Genomic DNA, 19,316 nt, shown 5'->3' on the forward strand with positions numbered 1-19,316 from the left:
CTAGCTGAGTAGTTCCCACTTCAAGCCATCTGCTCAGTGGTGTTACTTTGCTTTGCATCAGCTAAGGATCTGGCTCAGTGACTTTTCACTACCATTCAGCATGCCCATTTATCACTAAGTAAACTGTCCATGCTCAGTAACAGATGTTTCCTAACAGAGAACCACACTGCCATAAAACAAGGACATATCTATTAACTATTAATCCAAAAGGAACAAGAATATCCACCTCAGAACGCAATAAAATAAGTCACTTCTGTGCTTCTGAGTCTGGTAGGAAGTGAGAGAACTGGGACTTACACCTCCTATTTTAACTGCATTCCTCCTTCCTTACATTCCTTTGATAAACAAAGCATTCCTTCTCTTGGCCCTAGTTGCTAACAGTTAAACCCCTCTCCTCATATAGGACATTTCTAGAACCCATTTCTATGACTAGAAGCATTTACCTCTGCATTTCAGTCTGACTACCTATACTTGCTGAATCACAGGACTAAAGCACATGCTTAATTTTGTCTTTATTGCAGTCAATGAGATAATTGAAGCCCTGGCAAAAATGGGCTGAAGTTATCAATTTGACCCTAAGTATTTTATATTCCTGTCTTGTTACCTGCCTACTAAAGCTTTGTGAAATATTTGCAGGGCACAATTTAAGTTTATCTACAGCCATGGGCAGATGTAGAATTTTGAAAGGGGGCGGGGGTACAGATGCTGTGGTACATCACATATAACACAACACATTTTTCTCCAGGTAAAAAGGAACTAGAAGCTTTACTAATATGGTAGAGACCTAGGGCTATATTACGGAGTTCAAGATTGAAGTAAAAAAAATATAATTTTATTGGAATGTGCATTCATTTACTATTTCATACATTATGTAAAAATACAACAAAGCAAGCAAAAATAAAATACGTTGCTTCTTTAGGCCTCTTGTCATTAGAATTAAATGTACATCTCTTTCAGATTCACAAAACAAAATTTAGCCTTTTTGAGCATCTAATCAGTGCATCCAATGCTTCACTGGAAGTTATTTCCACACCAAAATTGATGCTCGCCTAAGTTAGTATTTCCACGCCTGAAATAATGCTTTTAGAGTTAACAGTCTGCAGGGCTGTGGAAACAGGAACTACATTAAGACAAGTAGCTAACAGACTACAGAAATGCAAAAAGAAAGGATAGTTTAGTTAAGGGAAGACTGAGACCATTAAAAAAGAGAGAGGGTCATTAACAACTGTGGAATGAAGAGTTTAGAAGGAATGAGGTAGATTAAAATGAGCAGTGAAATTAAGTGACACCCTCACTGCTGCCTGAATAGAAATGCTGCTGCCACTGTTAGGTTTGAACTTTGGGTGGACCAGGAATTATAGGAATTGTACCACAGCACCCCCCAGGATCCATTCCCATCTATAGCATAGTAGCACAAGCATTGACCTGCTGCATAGACACAGATGACGGAGTAATAGACTAAAAAATTAGTCACTTAATAGTAAATTCACTTTATCCATTTTCTGTCTTCAAAACCACCTGTGAACGAAATCTATACAAATCCATCTGAAAATCTTCATCAAAGGTTTTCTGTTATCTCTGGAGTGCTCACAAACACTCCTCACTTCAAGTATAGCTACAAGCAATAACAGCTCAGAAATCAAGCACACTAGAGTGGACAGAGGAGTCATATGCTACTTGTCTGTTTTCTTTTTACGTTCGTTTCCAGTAAAAATAGAAAAGATTTTCTAATGAATTTAACACTGGACTTGGACTCAGGAGAACTGGATTTGATTCTGAGCTCTTTCAAGGATTTCATATGTGACTCTGGGCAGTTCTCTTAATCTACCCACCTGTCTCAAATCCCTATCACTAAAAATGACAGGAAGTCTGTATGTGCACAAAAGTGCTGTGATGGTAAAAATCTATTAAAGTGTGGGAAGTACAGTGTGGTAAAGAAATCCATGGAAGTATCTACAAACAAAAGTGCTCACAATGAGAAATTCAAAATTTACTGTCTGAATATATACTGCGGGAGTCACAGTTCATCATGTTGCTGAGCATTCCTGACAATACACTTCTTTGCCACATTTCTGACAGGAAAACATATTTAAGGAGAAGAAATTAAATTGAAGGGACTTCATTTCAAACTTCAGACAGCATTTTGCAGTATTTCACTCAACTCTAGCAGTGTTGTATTTGGCCTCAGGTTACAAAACATGCCAATGGGAATTATGTAGATGATTAAATTAATGCGCGAAGCCCTAAACCACTATTTATTAATTGTGCATCCATAATCTAAAGAAGTGGAGAATAAATGTCTGTGCAGGGCTCGTAGAACACAAGATGGTGTTTGACTGGATTATGTAGCACTAGCTCTAATGAAAAAAATAAGTGATTGTAAGAAAATAACTAAGTCTTTTTTTTTTTAATTTAAAAATCTCGATGAGCTCAGCAAGCAGAACATGTAACAAGAGCTACAGACAGATTTATTCCATCATAAAAGCTCCTGTCTGGTACAGTGCCGATCTGCTTGTTTCAAAGAGTACAATAGAGAAAGGTGTCAGTGGAGTGTAAAACAAGCAATTGTCTGAGCTCAAAAAATATATTGCATCAATTTAAAGCACTGTTTGAAGAAATACACAAATGAAATAAGAATGCAGAGGTAGATCCACCTCTCTGAGTGCTAATCATGAACACTGCAGCACTTACTCCTGAAGAACTCTTTGCAAAAGTGGCCCTCTTTCAGCCTAGATAGCTATTCAAGTGAGTTAGGGTTGCAAGACAAGGGTCCTTTATTTCTAGTGCTACCAAAAGTGAGACTCCAATCGTTCTGGTATGAGGTTAATTCTAGGTGCTAATATTCGCTACATTCTATAACTTATAGTCTATTATTTTTACTTTATTAACCTATCATCTGCTAATGCTCTAAGCAGGTAAATCAATGGTGATTTTACCCAATAGATCTTTTCAATGTCCAGTTATGTTTTGCTAAAATCCTATATAAAATCTAGATCTCTCATGTGGAACTGCTTACCTGTATTATATAACCATGTTTGTATAACTCTGTTTTGCACAAAAAATAAACATTTTAAAATATACTGTGTTGAATCAACAGGTGTCATTTGCAGATCAAAGAAAGTAATTCTTCTACTCCACTACTGAGCACTGGTAAGGCCCCACCTGAAGTAGCGTGTCCAGCTTTGAGCCCCACACTTCAAGATAAATGTAGACAGATTGGAAAGAGTCTAGCAGAGAACAACAAAAATTATTACAGATCTTGGAGGCACGACTTATGAGGAAAAGCTGAAAGAACTAGGTTTATGTTGTCCAGAGAAGAGAAGATGGATGGGGAATTTGACAGCAGTCTTCAAAGACCTGAAGGGCAATTATAGAGAGGATGGAGTTGGGTAGTCCTCTACAGCTGTAAGGAAGTGGTTTTCAAACAGTGTTTTGCAGAATCCTGGGATTCTGTGACAGGACATTAGGGCTAGGGACAGACATTACCCATAAATCAGTTAAGTGATCAGAAACCGGTTTAAAACCTGTAACAGAATGGAGGTTCAATGCACATAAACCAGTTTGAAAATGGCTGAAAACAGTTTGAAATAAACCTGGTTGAATGTAGTAATCAGACTTAACTGATCTGACTTAAACCAGTTTATGCAATGTCTGCCCCAGACCCCTTGCTGGTTTAAGATAAACCAGACTCCCCCAACATCCCAGCATGCTCTCTGGGCTGGGTGGGGCTCTCAGCTCCACAGCAGGGCTGACCCTTCTCTTCTGCTCCCTGGCTGCAGTTTCAGCAGGGACTTGCACGCTGCTCCCCACCTCCCCCTCACAAATGTTAAGCAGGAATTCCCCCCTCCTCTCTGCCTTGCTGAGAGGTGCCTGTGTATTAACTAGCAGACCACATGCTGGCTCCTGTCTGTGCTGTGACCAAGGCAGAATCAACAGGTAGCTAGTAATGTCCCTCTGTTGTTTTCTTAATGAGGCAATAAACACTGAGTTAGGGGTGATAAACACTGTTATCAGTTCCCTGCTGGGCTGATCAAAGTGTCCTGCTGGAGCCTGGCCACACCCTCTCCCCTCAGCTGAGTCCTGTGGAAGGGAAGAGAGGGCTGCACTAGCACCCCCCTGGCTTCTAGCCTGAGCCACTGCAGGCATGTGCCTGAATTTCTGGAATGAAAAGGGAATGTCTATCCACCTCCTCATTGGTTCAATCTTCGCAGGTTAAACTAACCTGCAAAGACTGAATCAATTCAGGTTCAGGCTTTTTGAATGTCTGTCCCTAGCCTAGGGGTTCTACAAAGAGTTTAGGGGTAATGACAGTGGGGGCCTGGAGACCATGTGCCTCCATTGCCAAGCCAAGTCTCCTGGTTCCATATCAGTCTTTAGGAGAGGGTTAAGGGCTCCTTGGCAGACAAAGTGATATTGAAGGTTTGTGTGACTAGGGATTCTGAAAACCACTGGCATAGGAAACAGGGCTAGGAGCCATGAACTCAAGCTGTAGTAGAGAAAATGTAGCTTGGAACAGGCTACCTAGAGAAGCTGTGGACTCTCCATCCCTTAAAATGTTCAAGATCAGGTTTACAGACATTTGGTTGAGATGGTTTAGTCAGGGACAAACCTGCCTTGAGCAGGAGGCTGGACTGGATGAACTCATAAGGTCCCTTCCAGCCCTACTTTCCTATAACCCCATGATCCTGTTTAAGCATCAGAAATGCTTGAAACCTGTATAATTTTATTTGCAACTTCAGGTCTGCAAAACAATTCTGCAAGTAGTTTCAGACCACTGCAGGATACAATGTTTACCTCCTGAGTGGGAAGGGGAAATTCCTTTCCATGGCTAAATGAAACTGAGTTTAACAAAGCAGTGAACCGTGTGTAGTGCTCAAGGAATGGAAGGCAAATAAGGAACAACTATTCCACTGACAAACACCAATGTATCCTTGTCTTTCACAGACACCAGAAATTTATATTTTACAGGTCTTCAAAATATCATTGGTAATGGCAAAAAATAGATTTCTTCCCTAATAAAAGACTGCTTAATTTAAAAAAAAAAAAAGGTTAATGAGTAGAAATAAATATACATTAGCTACTCAAAGTGCTGCACAAAATGGCTTTTAGAAAAAATGCCTTTTCTTTAAAATGAAGAACAAAGCCTGTGAGTGGGCACATTTACAATGCTTCTGCCACTCAGTGGTCAAAGCAGGAATAACTATACTTTTTATCTTTATTCAGTGAATGTGCTTGTTATTTGGTTTATTTAAAAATATTGTTTCTGCACTGGCATATATGGATGAGAGACAGTAAAATTCTTCACAGTTAAAATTGGAAAGAGTCCAAAAGAAAGTAACAGAAATTATTACAGGTTTGCAAGACATGCCATACAAGATACTACTAGAACTGGAAGTCTTTGGTCTATATTTGTGTCTGGAATATGGAGTTAGACTAGATGATCTCCTGAACTCCTTCCAGCCCCATTTTTCAATGATTCTCTGCTTCTACTTCATTTGAACCACCTAAAATATCTAGTTTCAGGGGAAGTCACTTGTGACGAGCTCAAAAGGTAGATTATAAAAGGATTCGCACAAAAAAACAGGAGGAAAATAATGATCCTAAATATGTCTAGCTTTTCTATTTGAAGGTTTCAGATTGAGCCAGTAATCACTAGCACCCCACATCTGATAACCCCATCCATTTTTGTAAAAATGCACATGGGTTTCAGCCTAGCAAATGATTCCAGACAAGCAAAAGCCTGTACCTCTATAGAGACACCCATTATGTGTCTGTGAGGGCACACGGTGTACAACCAAAGGCTGGATTGCAGCTAGGACTGATAATGGAAAAAGGCATCTAAAACCATTGAAACTCATAATGGATTGGCAATGTCAATGCAGTAGTGTAACTAAGGATGAGCCAGCGTGGTACCAACTCCAGATGCCAGCTTGGAGGGGGTGAAAGATTGGCAGCTGATGCTGTTGTCAGCTTGGCCATTACCACTGTCCAATCCACAAAATATGCTTGTTATGCCTCTGTTCTCATAGATGGTAGTCTCTGCAAAGCATCAGGTGTTTAAAATCTTAGGAGGATAAGATTTAAAGACTACTATTGAGAACCTGGGCACACCAGTTTAAAGGCCACTATTGAGAGCCTGAGCCTAAATAACTTCTTTGTGATCACACTGGAGCTTTGAATACATATACACCACATTCACTGTCCCTAGCACTGGCACTGAAAGAGTGCTGGCACAGATGAAGTGCCAGAGCCCACTGTTGCCCAGTGTGCGCCAAACTTGCCCTGCTCTGGATAAGACAGGACTCCTCAGCCTGATTTCACCAGTATTCCCATTTGTTGTCTCTGGTGCAGCTGAACTAATACTAGCAATACTGACAAATGAGTTTGATAAATGGCCAAATGCAGCCAGGAAGTCTACAGTAGGAGCTAGCAAACAAGCTCAGGCCCTGCTTCCTAATTCTGATCTTTTAAACCACAATGCCCTGAGAAGAGGATGTTTTATTTTGTTTTGTTTTTGAATTCTTTGATAGTTTCCATTAAAATAAACTTCAGCCCAAAGTAGCAATACACATGTTATAAACATATCTTATTGTTGAGCTTCCCCCAAATCCTATGGGTTTTCAATTCATCTACAGTTAGTCCAATGGGTATATAAAAAGAATAGCCTGCCATTGTAATACTTTGTTTTGACTTAGAGCAATATGCCATCATCCCACTGCATAAACAACTGCTTTCACTATGACAGGTAATGTTTAACACTACTGGCCTACAGGCTTATCCAGAAAAAGTGTTCAAACATACTCCTTTCTTACCATAACTTTAACTAGCAAGCTAGTGGACAATGTAGTGGGTACAAGCTACTAAAACCCACTATTTTGCTCCATATTCTAATTTTCAATTATACTGTATTTACTCAAATCTAAGATAAGGTTGGGGGGCAGGGAATCCATTTAGCATAGGGAGGCTCATCTTAGATTTGAGTACCAGCTGGCCAAGCTGGTGCTACAGCTCTGGCCAGGTCAGTTCTTGCTGGAGACTGGAGCCAGAGCTCCCGCTATTGCCTGGCTGGGCTCGGTGCTTCATGACCCTGATGGAGAAAGAGCTGGTACTTTTTCTCAACCAAGTCTAGACTAAGCTTTAATTAAAATCTGATCTGTTTGAAGTCCTGGCTCATTTTGCATTTTATGACATTTTACATTCTGCAGGTGAGCCAAATTTCCCAGTCACAAAGAAAAGTTTTGTTCTAGGTCACTGTTGCTCAAAGTATGGCCCACAAGCTGGATCTAACTTGCAGAGCTGAGTCATCTAGCCCATTGGGGTCTCCAAACATCTGAACATCTGGCAGTGAGGGAGTGGTCGTAGCATTAACTACTGAGACTCTGGCAGCCCCACAGCAATTAGTGATGCCACTGTTCCTCTGATGCTAAATTTTTGGACCCATGGGGAGCCCCTGCTGTATATGGACCCATGTGCCAGATTGAAGCCAGACCCAGTGTGCAATATCAGACATGGTGCACAATCTTTTACCCACTGCATGGGTGCTGTTCACAGCCCTGGACCTGGCTCCCCACTCATCTGGTCAAAAATGCTAGAAAGGTTGAGCACCACTGCCCTTGGTTATACTCAGTGCAACTCCTTTCATTCGGTGAGTGTCCATGCAAGTAAAATACAGCTCTAGACCTTCCAATAAGTTTACAGAATAAAACAGAAGATAAAACATACTCAGTGGCCCAAGTTATACTCCTTTTGCCTGAATCCCTTCTTGTCATCCCTTTTTTAATGATGTGTATTGCTCAAGCCACAAGCACCACAATTACCATAAAGTCAATGTGCCTTAATGTCTTTGTACTGTAAAGACCTGATCTTACAATGCAGGTAAGCTCAGGTGACAGATGAAATAATTTTGCAGGATCGTGGCCTGAGAACATCAAGTTGTGTGTGTGCACCTTAGAGGTTCTTTTCAATAAAAAATGAGAGGATTATTTGTGATCAATTGATATAACATTAGCACAATTAAGCCCTGATATGCAAAGCTCTGCTATCATATTCATTATTCTGAGTTTGAATGGTCATTTGCTAAAGCAACCTATCTATATAATTTCAAAAAAGTCCCCAAGTGTCTCCAGAGAAGAAATGTTAAGAGTTTAAGACGAGCATTTTCTTTTGGGGAGGCACAGTTAAATATTCCTTTGTACCATTGTGTGACCCTGCCAGTGTCCAGGAATCAAAACGCTGAAAATATTGCCATTAAATAATTTTCAAGACCAGATTCTCAGCTAGTGCAAACCAAAGTATGGACATCGAGGGAGCTCAGTTGCTTTTTACCAGCTAAGGATATGCTACATACTTCTTAAATTTGGACTGTATTAAATGTCTTATTAGAATGTCTGTAGGCCCAGTGATAACACTTATCATAATAAACCACTATGGTATGGTAACCAGCTCACTGTTCATTTCATAGAACTATAGTTAATTTGATGAGATGCTTCTAGAGGAATGCTAAAGCAATGAAGCATACCTGAATTGCCCTTTCATTTTAAACAGTGTTCCTAAACTAACTTTTCCTGTCTTAGTTTGCTGAATTTTTACTTTTTTTTTCTGGAGAATTTGAAAGGAAATGGTCTTCCAGACTCCATTTACTAATTTGTCATAGACCATCAATACCCCTTTTATACATACAGCCCTAAATGCTATTCATTAACATTGCTCATTTCTTACCATATATGTATGAAACCCCAACAAGTTCAAATATGGCAATGATGACAAGAGAGTAAGAGGCTGCATAAGTATCCACAAGCTGGAGCATGTACATTCCGCCCTAAAGTTAAAAAAGAAGGGGAAAAACAATGACATATGGTACATAACTGCTATATATGTACTGCAGCTCTCTTCACGTAGATCACGTTGTTGTGTTCCTGTCCTCAATATAACATAAAGGATGAGAAATGGACTAAATAACTTTTCATCTCTCATTTGGTTTAAATCTATCCTACAACTGGTAAAGCCAGTAGTCGCTGCAGCTGTTCAGGAGCCAATGTGTAATGACCGTGTGTAGCATCAAAATGAATAAGGATCCAGGACAAAAAAATATATAACACAACTGCCACCCCTTCTTCACAATCTCAGCAAAAAGGGCACATATTGAGTGGGAATGAATATCCTACTCTGTTTCCCAGAAAGCCCACAATGGTCCATGCCAAACCACACTGCATATAGGCCATGGGGAAGCTTCCACAACCACTGTCCAATGTTCTCTCTGTTCTGTTTCCTAATGCCACAAGTAGAGCATCTCTCACTAGTGCCAAATTCATATTAAATACATCCATTTACTTTATACAATATAAACACATGGAATATCTGTGTCTAGGATATACCATAGTAGACCACTGCATGCACTACAGAAAAACTATTAGACTTTTACCCAAATTTTACTGAGTATTTTTTTTTCTCCTTCTACCTGTAATGATACATAGTTTAGTGTTTATGAGTTCTGGCTTGCAGGGCACTGTGAGCCCAAAAAATCCCTCAAATTGATCTAAAACGGCTAAAATAGTACAGATTTTTAAAGCTGATTATCTCTGGTTAGACCCCCTAGGGAAAGTCTCTTCTTCCATGGGTTAAAGCTCCTGTCTCAGAATCTGCAGGCGCTGTAACAATGATCTGTACCAAAAAACTGTTCCTGGGTTGAAAACCTTTCTTCAACCATTGTCTACCACCCAGAATTGTCCCCCAACCACACAACTATGATGCTTGTCTGGGTGAGTGCACTCTCTAATATCTTCCACTGAAGCTCTGCCTCTCTGTAGAAAAGAACTCAGTATTCATTGAACCAGCAAGTGAACAAGAGGGAGCAAGACCATGTAAGCCTAATGGTTAGGGCACTCACCTGCAGCTGTCTGGGGCAGCAGGCCACAACCTGCAGTACTATTTTAGCATTTTATCCAATGACTATTCAATGTAAACTACATCAAAGGAGGTGAGCTCTTACCCAGAATTATCCTCAGGGTTGCCAACTGTCTGTAATATTATGAACAGACCATAAAAAACAAAGATAAAAATCCCTGCTCATGAAATCCTTAAAAAAAACCCAACAACTTAGCAGTCTATAAAAAAAACAAAACCAAAAACCCCCCAATTTGAAGCTCCATTTCTGGAAAGAAACTAGAGCCATTGTGGAAGAGCAGACAGAGCAGAGTAGCAGCACCAGGTGTCTGAGCAGGAGCCCAGCACCCTGTTGTCAGGGCTTTGTGGCTCATGGGAATCTTCGTACCTCCCTCTCCTGCCCCCAGCCACGTACTACTGCTGCTGCCTCCCCTCTCCTGCCTGTAACTGCTCACCCCCTGGGTAGGCAGACAGTATTCCTCCTTCAGTGGTCCATTCCAGCATGGTGTAGGGTGTGGCTGGAGCATCAGGGTGTGGGGGTGAGTAGAGGACCCACTGCTCCATTCAAGCAGGTTTGCCAACTCAATATTTTTTTTTTTACTGATAAACTCCACATTTTTTGATAGCCAAACATTTTTACTATGGATGGTGTTGAACCCCAAAGGGTTATATTTACATTATGTAAAACATGTAGAAAAGTTTTGTTGTCAGAAAAAGTTTGCTGATTGTCAATAAAAACATTGTCTTGGGTTGGCAATCTTATAGATAACCACCCCTGACCGATGAAAGATGTGGGTTTGAACCCTTCAGGCAGAGGTTGGAATTAAATACAGGTGTTCTGTTTCCCGAGTTTAACAGTAAGCCCTGCCTAGTTCTTTGAAAGAAAGGAGACAGGGACTTTTGCAACTAGGAGAGAACCCAGGGCTGCAGATCCAAATGCATGGAGGATTTGGAAGTTACTATTTTCTTAAATTGTGGCACTACTTGAAGTTCCTCAGAGATTTGCAGCGTTAGAGTATCTGTCAAAGAGAAAGGGCAGAGAATGGACCAAATGTTCACAGGTGAATGACGGGTTGGGGTTGATGCAGCTGCATACTATTTTATACTTGTTGACTCGAAATGTTTGATATTTGGGCATGAGTGTACCTACATGACCAACTTATTAAAAAATATTTGTTATTTTAGGTGCCCAAACTAAGAAACTTTAAAAGGGGCTAATTTTCAGAAAGTTTCTTAGTTTGGGCCCCTTAAACATACCTCATTTTGAGCATCTGAAAGAAAAAGAAAAACACACATCAAAATCAATGGCCATAAAATGAATGCCATGTATTTCATTTAGTCAGCATGAGATATACTTAAATAGAAACTGAAATGTAATTTTCTTTTACTTTCAGAACATCAGACCTTATCCCATTAGGAGAGTAAACAGCATAATGATTATCCAAAGACAAATCATAGAGATGATCAAAGACAATATTTTTTACCTGAGTGATCATAGGAAATCCCATGATGAAAAAGGAAATGCAACAACCAAGAGTGAAGAGTGGTTTGTGAGTACGTAAGTATTTGGGAAACTCATCTGAAACAGAGGTCACTATGGTCTCAATAGTAGCAAACTGGGAACATCAGAGAAAACAAAAAGTTAGCCACATTAATTCAATGTATATGTAAAAGAGAGAGACAGATCATTTGAAAAATTAATGGCATTGGATTATATTTGACATCTGTCATCTTAAATATTAACTTTGAAACTTCAAAGCACCCAGGTGAATTATGTATTGGTGTTCTCATTCTCTTTGGAAAGAGACTCAATGACTACATGAGAAACAACATATGGTATGGTAATCTTGAAGACAGAGGACCAGGTGAGCCAACAGGAAAAAGGTAGATAAAAAGTTTACCATAGTGTCCAATCCAAGGGTCAGAAGCATCAAAAAGAATATTATAGCCCAAAATGGAGAGAGAGGAAGCCTTGTTAAGGCTTCAGGGTAAACCACAAAAGCAATACCTGGACCTAGAAATAAGGAGAAAAAGGAAATGGTTGTGATATCTTAATCTTATTGTTATGGAGGAAATTTGCAGGCTACTGCAAAGAGCTAAATGCCTGAAGATACTGAAGTATAACTTTATTCCAAAATGTAATTAAAGGGACAAATTCTGTATCTCTTGCATGGAGTGAGGCCTCATGCCACTGCAAGGCAAGGATGACAGAATTTGGCATTCATGGTTTTCAGCACTCATGATTTCCAAGCTGCAGGATAGATGCTTGACCTGGTCACTAAAGCAGTGACCCAAATCAGACAAATGTAGCAAGCTTTCATTTTTTTCTTGCTTTGGAGTCAATTTCCCACTACATCCCCAGAGAACTAGAGGCCTAACCTTAGATTATCCACACAGTAATTCCACATGGATCAATGACCAAAAAGGGGCTTCTTTTTAAATCAGCAACATGTAATACAACTGTCCCTAGATGGAAGGTTTGTGCATATATCACAGAGCATATTCTGCTTTCAGATGCATGCCACACAGCAATGTATATCTAAAAGGAAAATCTTAAAACAGAAAGAAAAAAAAGTAATACACAGCAGCATGAAGAAGGACCAGAGTTCAACCTCAGCTATGAAATTCCACAATTTTGGAAGGATTTATCCTTTTTCCATTGTTATTTTAGATTACCTGGACTATTTCTGCTAGGCAAGAAATAAAGTATGATCAGAACTGGCTAATAAGGGCTGGGGAAAGCACTAAGAAAAACAAAAGTTGCAGGAACTTTGTGATTGTAATTCATCAGTCAGCACTCCTTTACATTCCTGCCCTAATTGTCCACAGTGAATCCTAGTCTATTTGTAATGTTATGAAAGGTGAAGCCTTTCCAGTGAGAAACAAATCTGAGATTCTCATCATTTAATATCCTGGAGTATAGGGTGTTAGCCCCACTCTCACAGTCAAATTCCAGTTGGGAGCATAACTGCCCCATATTGTCCTAGTTACTCTAGGGGAGCTGGTTCCCCATCGTTTTCTCAGCAAAGTTGTAGAGAATTGTTGGTCCATTTCAGAACTAATCTGTAGTCTGTAAAGTTTTGGAGGATCGTTCCGAAGACAACAAGTATAATGAGTTTTCTTTTTTTTATCATTAAAAAGGATTTTTTTGTAAACAATTTAATACAAGCTGAATTCTTTAAACTTGCTTGTAAATAGACATTTTTTTCTGTATGGGAAAACATATGTGAAGACATATTCATAAACACATTCTTTCATCTCTTATTTAAAGATTTGTTCTGGACAATTAGTAATAGGGGGCCTGTTTGCCCTAGTTTACTGCTTTTGGAAATTAAAACAAAAAGTTCAAAATAATGAATTCCCATTAATCACACTCTTTAGGAAAAGTTTAATTCCAGACTATGAAATTGCAGGTGTCTTTTGATATAGACTCCTTTGCTTTCCAAAGCAACGGTCCCCAAACTCTGACTCATGGGCAACATGCTGCCTGTGAGACCCTGTTTGCTTGCAGTCACAAGACATTAACAAGTAAAAGCAGAGATTGAGAGGGACCACAAATTGTAATGTTGCTTACAGGACATGACTTGCTGGGTATTGTTGCCCCTAGGTCAGCAATAGTGAGAATCACTGATTTTGGACCTCAGAACAGTTGGCAGGGTAGGTGATCAGTATCCAAGCATAAATCACCAACCACAAGAGAACTAACCACAGGCATATTTTCTCCATCAGTCAGAAAAAAAACATGTACAAACCAATGGGAAAATGTGCTTGGAAAAAAAACCTAACAACTTAACTTTTTCAAATATGAAGAATATACAGAGACATTCATAAGCAAAGAAAGCTGGAAAGAATTCTGTTGGGACTTCACACACAATTTTGCAGTGGAAAAGGTAAAAAGGTCCTGAACTTGGATTTTAAATGGCTATTATGGAGAGAGAGTTAAAAATGTCAAAGAGAAACATATTCCCACATCAGAAAGAGCAGTTTCATGGAAATTGAACTTTCCACAGGAAAAATGTCAATTTTGGCAGGATTTTAATCAATACAACAATTCTAAAGGAAAATAATATTTAGAAAATACTGACAGAGGCCTGTTTTCTTGGGGGGGGGGTTGCTTCAAATTAATCAATGACCTTTTTGCAAGCCATTTCAACAGATTCCAAATGAATCTCTAAAGGCATAAAGGTTACAGGAATCTTCTAGGTTTTCTTCAGGAAAATAGTTAAAATATCAGTAGCATGGGCTCAGGAATATTTGCCATAACTCCTGGGTTTTGTAGAAGCAAATGGCTCCCTCTGGCTGCTCTTTCATCAGTTCTGTGGAATGGAATGAGGAATTCCATAGTGGTTCCTTCCAGTGCCAATTTTGCAGTTTTTTGAAGCAACAAAGGATACTTTTGAAATTGTTTCAGCTTAAAAAAATTACAGCTGTTAGATATGTTTTAAGAAACTTTGCTTCACTTTGTAAAGATATTTTGTGAACCAGATATTTTTTTTCCTCCCTGTTCACAGGATGGAAGACAATGAACAGATTTACCTTTGAGGACCAAGATTTCAATGCCATTGGTTTCTGTTGGAAAAGCTTACATTTTAGATAGTAAGATGGATATATATCAGCTAAGTTCTTTCATTATAGCTGTAGACTGTACTTCATTTGCTCTTCAGTACAAACCATCTAAGCTGCTTACCAACATCAATAATTGCTTAGATGAGCACTGTGCAACTGAAAGTCTAGTACACAGGCTGCATGGAGGATGGGTGAAGAATTTGTTCTTGTAAGTTCTTCAGGAACAAGATGTTCTCTTGTGTTCCTTTATGGCATGTAAGAAACCTAGCATTAGTTTATGCTGCCTATAGGCATCGCTGTGTTTCTTTCAACATTGCCTTTGAGAAACACTTGTCATTTGTAACCTTCAAACCTTTCAAGTACAAAATGGGTTTTCCTAACATGCTCTGCCACTTGGTTGATTGGGTGTTCACTGCTCTGTCAGGTGCAGAAGAGATCTCCCCCAGAATATCACTCATATGAGCATAACCCATGACAAATCCAGTTGTTTGCACTGCTACTTTGCCAGGAAACAAAACAATTGCTTTCAGCTGTCATTGTACAAGGACTGTCAGAAACAGAAGTACGGCATGGGAAACACGTAGGACAGTGAATGATAATAATACTGTTACTACTGTCCTGTGACAGACAGACCTTAGCACAGCTAAGTTCTTAGTACAGCTTCCAGGCCAGGAAGATTAAATTACTGCTGAAGGTTAATGAGATATATTTTTAACATCCCCCATGGGTAGATGCAAAAAGTTGTGTACACGCACGTGGATTTTTCATTTGGCTCATGCAGTAGAGTTTCTACACAGAAATTGCAAGTATCCAAGTTGGGGCCTAAGTTATAACAGGGAAGATACAATGACTCCAACTGGAAGATGGGATCTTTAAATACTGTTTTATCTTCTCCTTCCAGCAGATGAGACATGTAAAACTGAATTACTATTAATTGATGACATGTATGCTGCATCATCCAGTTCTTGCTGGGAAGAGGTAGAGTTTACAAGCTGAGGCAGAACTCTATTTCAGTTTATACACCCAAATTAAAGTTGTCAAGGCCCATAACTGCTCTTTTTGGCACTCAGACACAGCCTGTGATCCTGCTCCATGCTCTGTTTGGATGAATATGTATCCACATAGTTACTGAGCTCGGGCAGTTGGCTACACCCTGGCCAAGCAGGTACTCAGCTCTGTACACACATGCCAAAGCATGTCCTAAATTTTTGGCCTGACAAAAAACAGGAGGTGGGAGGACTTCCCATATTGTAGCCCAATAGCCTAGTGCCTACACTCTAAAAACAAGGAGACCTCAGCTCTAGACCTGCCTTACCCAGGAAGGTTTTAAAAATGTGCATCTCTGAATTCCCCAGCACAGTGCTCTAATTGTAGACCACTGGTCAGGCATCATCAAGGCTCCTGTCTAGGCCTCTTCTTGAAGGTAAGCCACTGCACAGTACATTTAATATTCATTGGAGAAAAGGGATGGCGAAAAGTGGGGAAGTTTCTGCCCCATTGGAGCATGGGTCCAGGGTAGAAGCCAGGGCTTCTCCTTTGCAGAACAGCAGCCATCTCACTAAGCCACACATTCGTCAGCTTATTATCTTCCTTGTACCTCTTTCTTTTGGCTGCCCAGGGACCCAACTTCAAGAGGAAGACTGGGAAGGAGATTAAATAATGGCTAGCCTGCCATCTGGTGCTAGATAAAGGGGGCCGAAACCTAGATCTTCCACTCCCTAAGCCATAAACACTAAGTTTTGGGCTAAAATATGAGAGGGGCCACCTCCCCTTCTTTTGTCATCTAAAATTCGCTAGTCATGGGGTTTCACTGGAAATATGGTCTCCAATAATGCTGGGTTTTTGGTTGTAGTGGTGTCAATCTAAGGACATAGGCAGGGAAGGTTCTTTGAGTAGACATGATATCTTTTATTAGACCAACTGAGTAGTTGGAAAAAAGTTCTTAGCAAGTTTTCCGGTACAGTGACCCTTCTTCAGGCATAGGAAGTCTCTGCTAGTCTGAGACTCCAAGGAATGAGAGAAGCTGAAAGTGTGATGTCAGCGAGAATGTAAATAGATAGAAATTAGAAAAACAAAAGGTAAAGCTGGGAAGGGAGGGTGGAAAAAAGCCAACGGTGAGCTTTTACATTATCAACTCCCAAACCACACAATTCACTGAATGGAAATTAATTCTCACTAACACTGATTCAGTACAAAAAAGAAGATGCTGTAACTACAAAGACTACCACACTCAAGGGAGAACTTGATTTCTGTTTTCTGTCATCAATTCACTCATGTGGTCTTTGAACTGAGATGCTTATCAGGTACATTCAAGCCACATTCAGCATTTTGTGCTACTGAATTTATCTACACAATAAACCTGTCCACAAAATAATTTAATGTCTATGTTTCAATGCAGCCAATCAAAAAACTTCATGCCCAGAAGCAGGAGCCTGTGACATTCACTTTCTGAACACTCCAATCCTCTTTATATATTCTTTGCTGTTCCCTTTCCTCCCCTGAGAGACTGTTATTCATTTCCTCCAGGGCTTGGAAAATATTATATTACTGCTGAAGGTTAATGAGATATATTTTTAACATTCCCATGGGTAGATGCAAGAAGTTGTATATGCACATATGGATTTTTTGACAAAATTATTTCAAATTCATCTTATTGCATGGTGTAGGATGGTTCAAAGGACGTGGAGCTTTAGTCTCAAAGGGTTCTGTCTTCCTATTATTTAAGATGGGGCATCAAACATACGGCCCACAGGCTGGATCTGGACTGTGGAACCATATGATCTAGCCCATGGGTCTTGGACTGACCCGGCACATCATAGGTGGCATATGGAGCTGGTCTCGCATGTGGGCTGACCTGGAGCCGTGGCCACTACATGCAGCACAGGAGGCCTATACAGAGCATATGCTGTATGCAACACCTGAGGGAGATGGACCCTGTATCCTGATTCTGGAGCTGGTCTGGACTGGGCTGTACCAGAGCCAGTATGCAGGACCAGTCTAGCAGGGCATGCCAGCTTTCTGTGCCACATGCAGTATGCATAATCAGCTCAGTCCATGTGACATGTATAGCATGCACAGGCCCTGCTCCAGGGCCTGGCACCATAGGTACTTCTTACAGCACAGTAAGCATACTATATAATGCACTCCATTGTATCAGTCCTGTGTAGTGGCATGATCTGACACTCAGACCAGACCAAAGATGCTCTTCTGGCTCACATGGGTGGATGAGTTTGCCACTCCTGATTTAAGAGCTGTCTTTCCCTCTGAATGGATGTTTTTGTTCTTTTCCTCAGACCTTAATTCAATGCTAGTGGATCATAAAGTAGTACGGCAGACAATTAAAAAAAAAGATATTTCCAGTGCAGTGTTATACTCAAAGCACAATGATGACATCAAAGTCTTAAGTGTGGCAAGCAAATAGAAATATATACATCCACAGTTATACAGTTATACACACACACACACACACACACACACACACACATATACACATGCATATACACATACAAACATACATGCACACATACATAGATATAGATATATATACACACACACATTTTTTCCATACTCTGAGTGGAAAGTGTGTGCATGTGTGTATGTGCATATACATACATACATCTATACACACACACACACACACACACACACATATAGATATATGTATGTATGTATGTGTGTATGTACACATGCATGCACGACACACACACGCGCGCATACATTTTCTACTCATAGAGTATGGAAATTAGTTAATATAACAAATAGATAAGCAATCTTGCTGAATAGAAAAAGTATGCTGGGGTAAAAAACAGATACTTAGCCCACAGCCAAAGAACATAAAATAGCACATCCCATCCAAATATTACTGGAATGAAAAAAAGACCTTTAAGATTTACTGTATGCCAAGGATGCCACACATATTCCATTATGTTCTGGGTGGAGAAAACATACCAAAGCTGTGGAGCCTGGATGCAATTATAACAAAAGGGTGGTCAGTCACGTGCTATAACCCTTCAGGTTGAAGCTACGTTCATGAAATGTAAAGGCAGCACTCTATTCCTCAGATGTTACTGTTATTAGTTATTTGTATAGTAACACTCAGCAGCTCTCATCAGATCAAACTAAGGGTTATTCTGAGGGAGCCAGACACAACTCATATGCTGGTGTAATTTATGCAGATATCTAGTTACTACATTTTTCCCCGGGTAACTATATCTCAGAGTATGACGTGTTTGGTGTAGGCCCGTCATCCTGTGTCCATTCTCTTTATATGCTTACGAAAAGACAGACTCTCCAAGGGTGAATATATTGCGCCTGCATCCCAAATTATTTTTACTCTGAGGTAAAGCTCCCCCTAAAAAAAATCTCCTGTAACTAGGGACCAGTATAAGATATACCAGCATGTGTGTCATGATCCATAGAAACAAGGCAGTCACATCTGTTTTTGTGCAATTTACATCCATGAACAAATTAAAGATAAATTACACTGACATCAACACATCGTGTGTCAGTACAATACATTAATAGAACTGAATCAGGAATTGCTCAGTCATTCAAAATTCAGCCACAAACAGGAAAAAATCTGGAAAGCTTATCCAAATGTCTGTGTTTTTAAGGAGTTCTACCATTTGGTATTCTTTAGTGAAAAGGGAGTTGCTGGGTTTTGAAATATATACAGGCTAAGTGCACACATTTGGGGAGGCTTGGGGGAGGTTAGATAGGGTTAAAAATAGCCACCCAATCTAACACAGTTCTCCCAGGCACAGACCTTCCACTTACACCAATCTCAGCAATTGCAAATCAAATCTAAACCTGTAACAGTACAGAAGTTCTGTACACACAGACCTCTCTAAAAATGGCAGAACCCAGAC

The 19,316-nt window shown here is 39.9% G+C and overlaps 1 protein-coding gene across 1 annotated transcript in view; it reads right to left on the minus strand.

Annotated features, from left to right (window-relative positions):
• SLC6A5 (solute carrier family 6 member 5) overlaps positions 1-19,316 on the minus strand; it is a 73,072-nt gene that overhangs the window by 13,505 nt on the left and 40,251 nt on the right. Inside the window, exons 11-13 of the mRNA XM_019551021.1 lie at positions 11,784-11,896; positions 11,367-11,498; positions 8,719-8,818 (exon numbers count right to left, since the gene is read on the minus strand). Of these exons, the coding sequence (XP_019406566.1) occupies positions 8,719-8,818; positions 11,367-11,498; positions 11,784-11,896 (345 nt within the window). The remainder of the gene's footprint in view (positions 1-8,718; positions 8,819-11,366; positions 11,499-11,783; positions 11,897-19,316) is intronic.

The sequence above is a fragment of the Crocodylus porosus genome, unplaced genomic scaffold, assembly GCF_001723895.1.
Source record: "Crocodylus porosus isolate Cpor-Errol unplaced genomic scaffold, CroPor_comp1, whole genome shotgun sequence".
Taxonomy (NCBI): Eukaryota; Metazoa; Chordata; order Crocodylia; family Crocodylidae; genus Crocodylus; species Crocodylus porosus.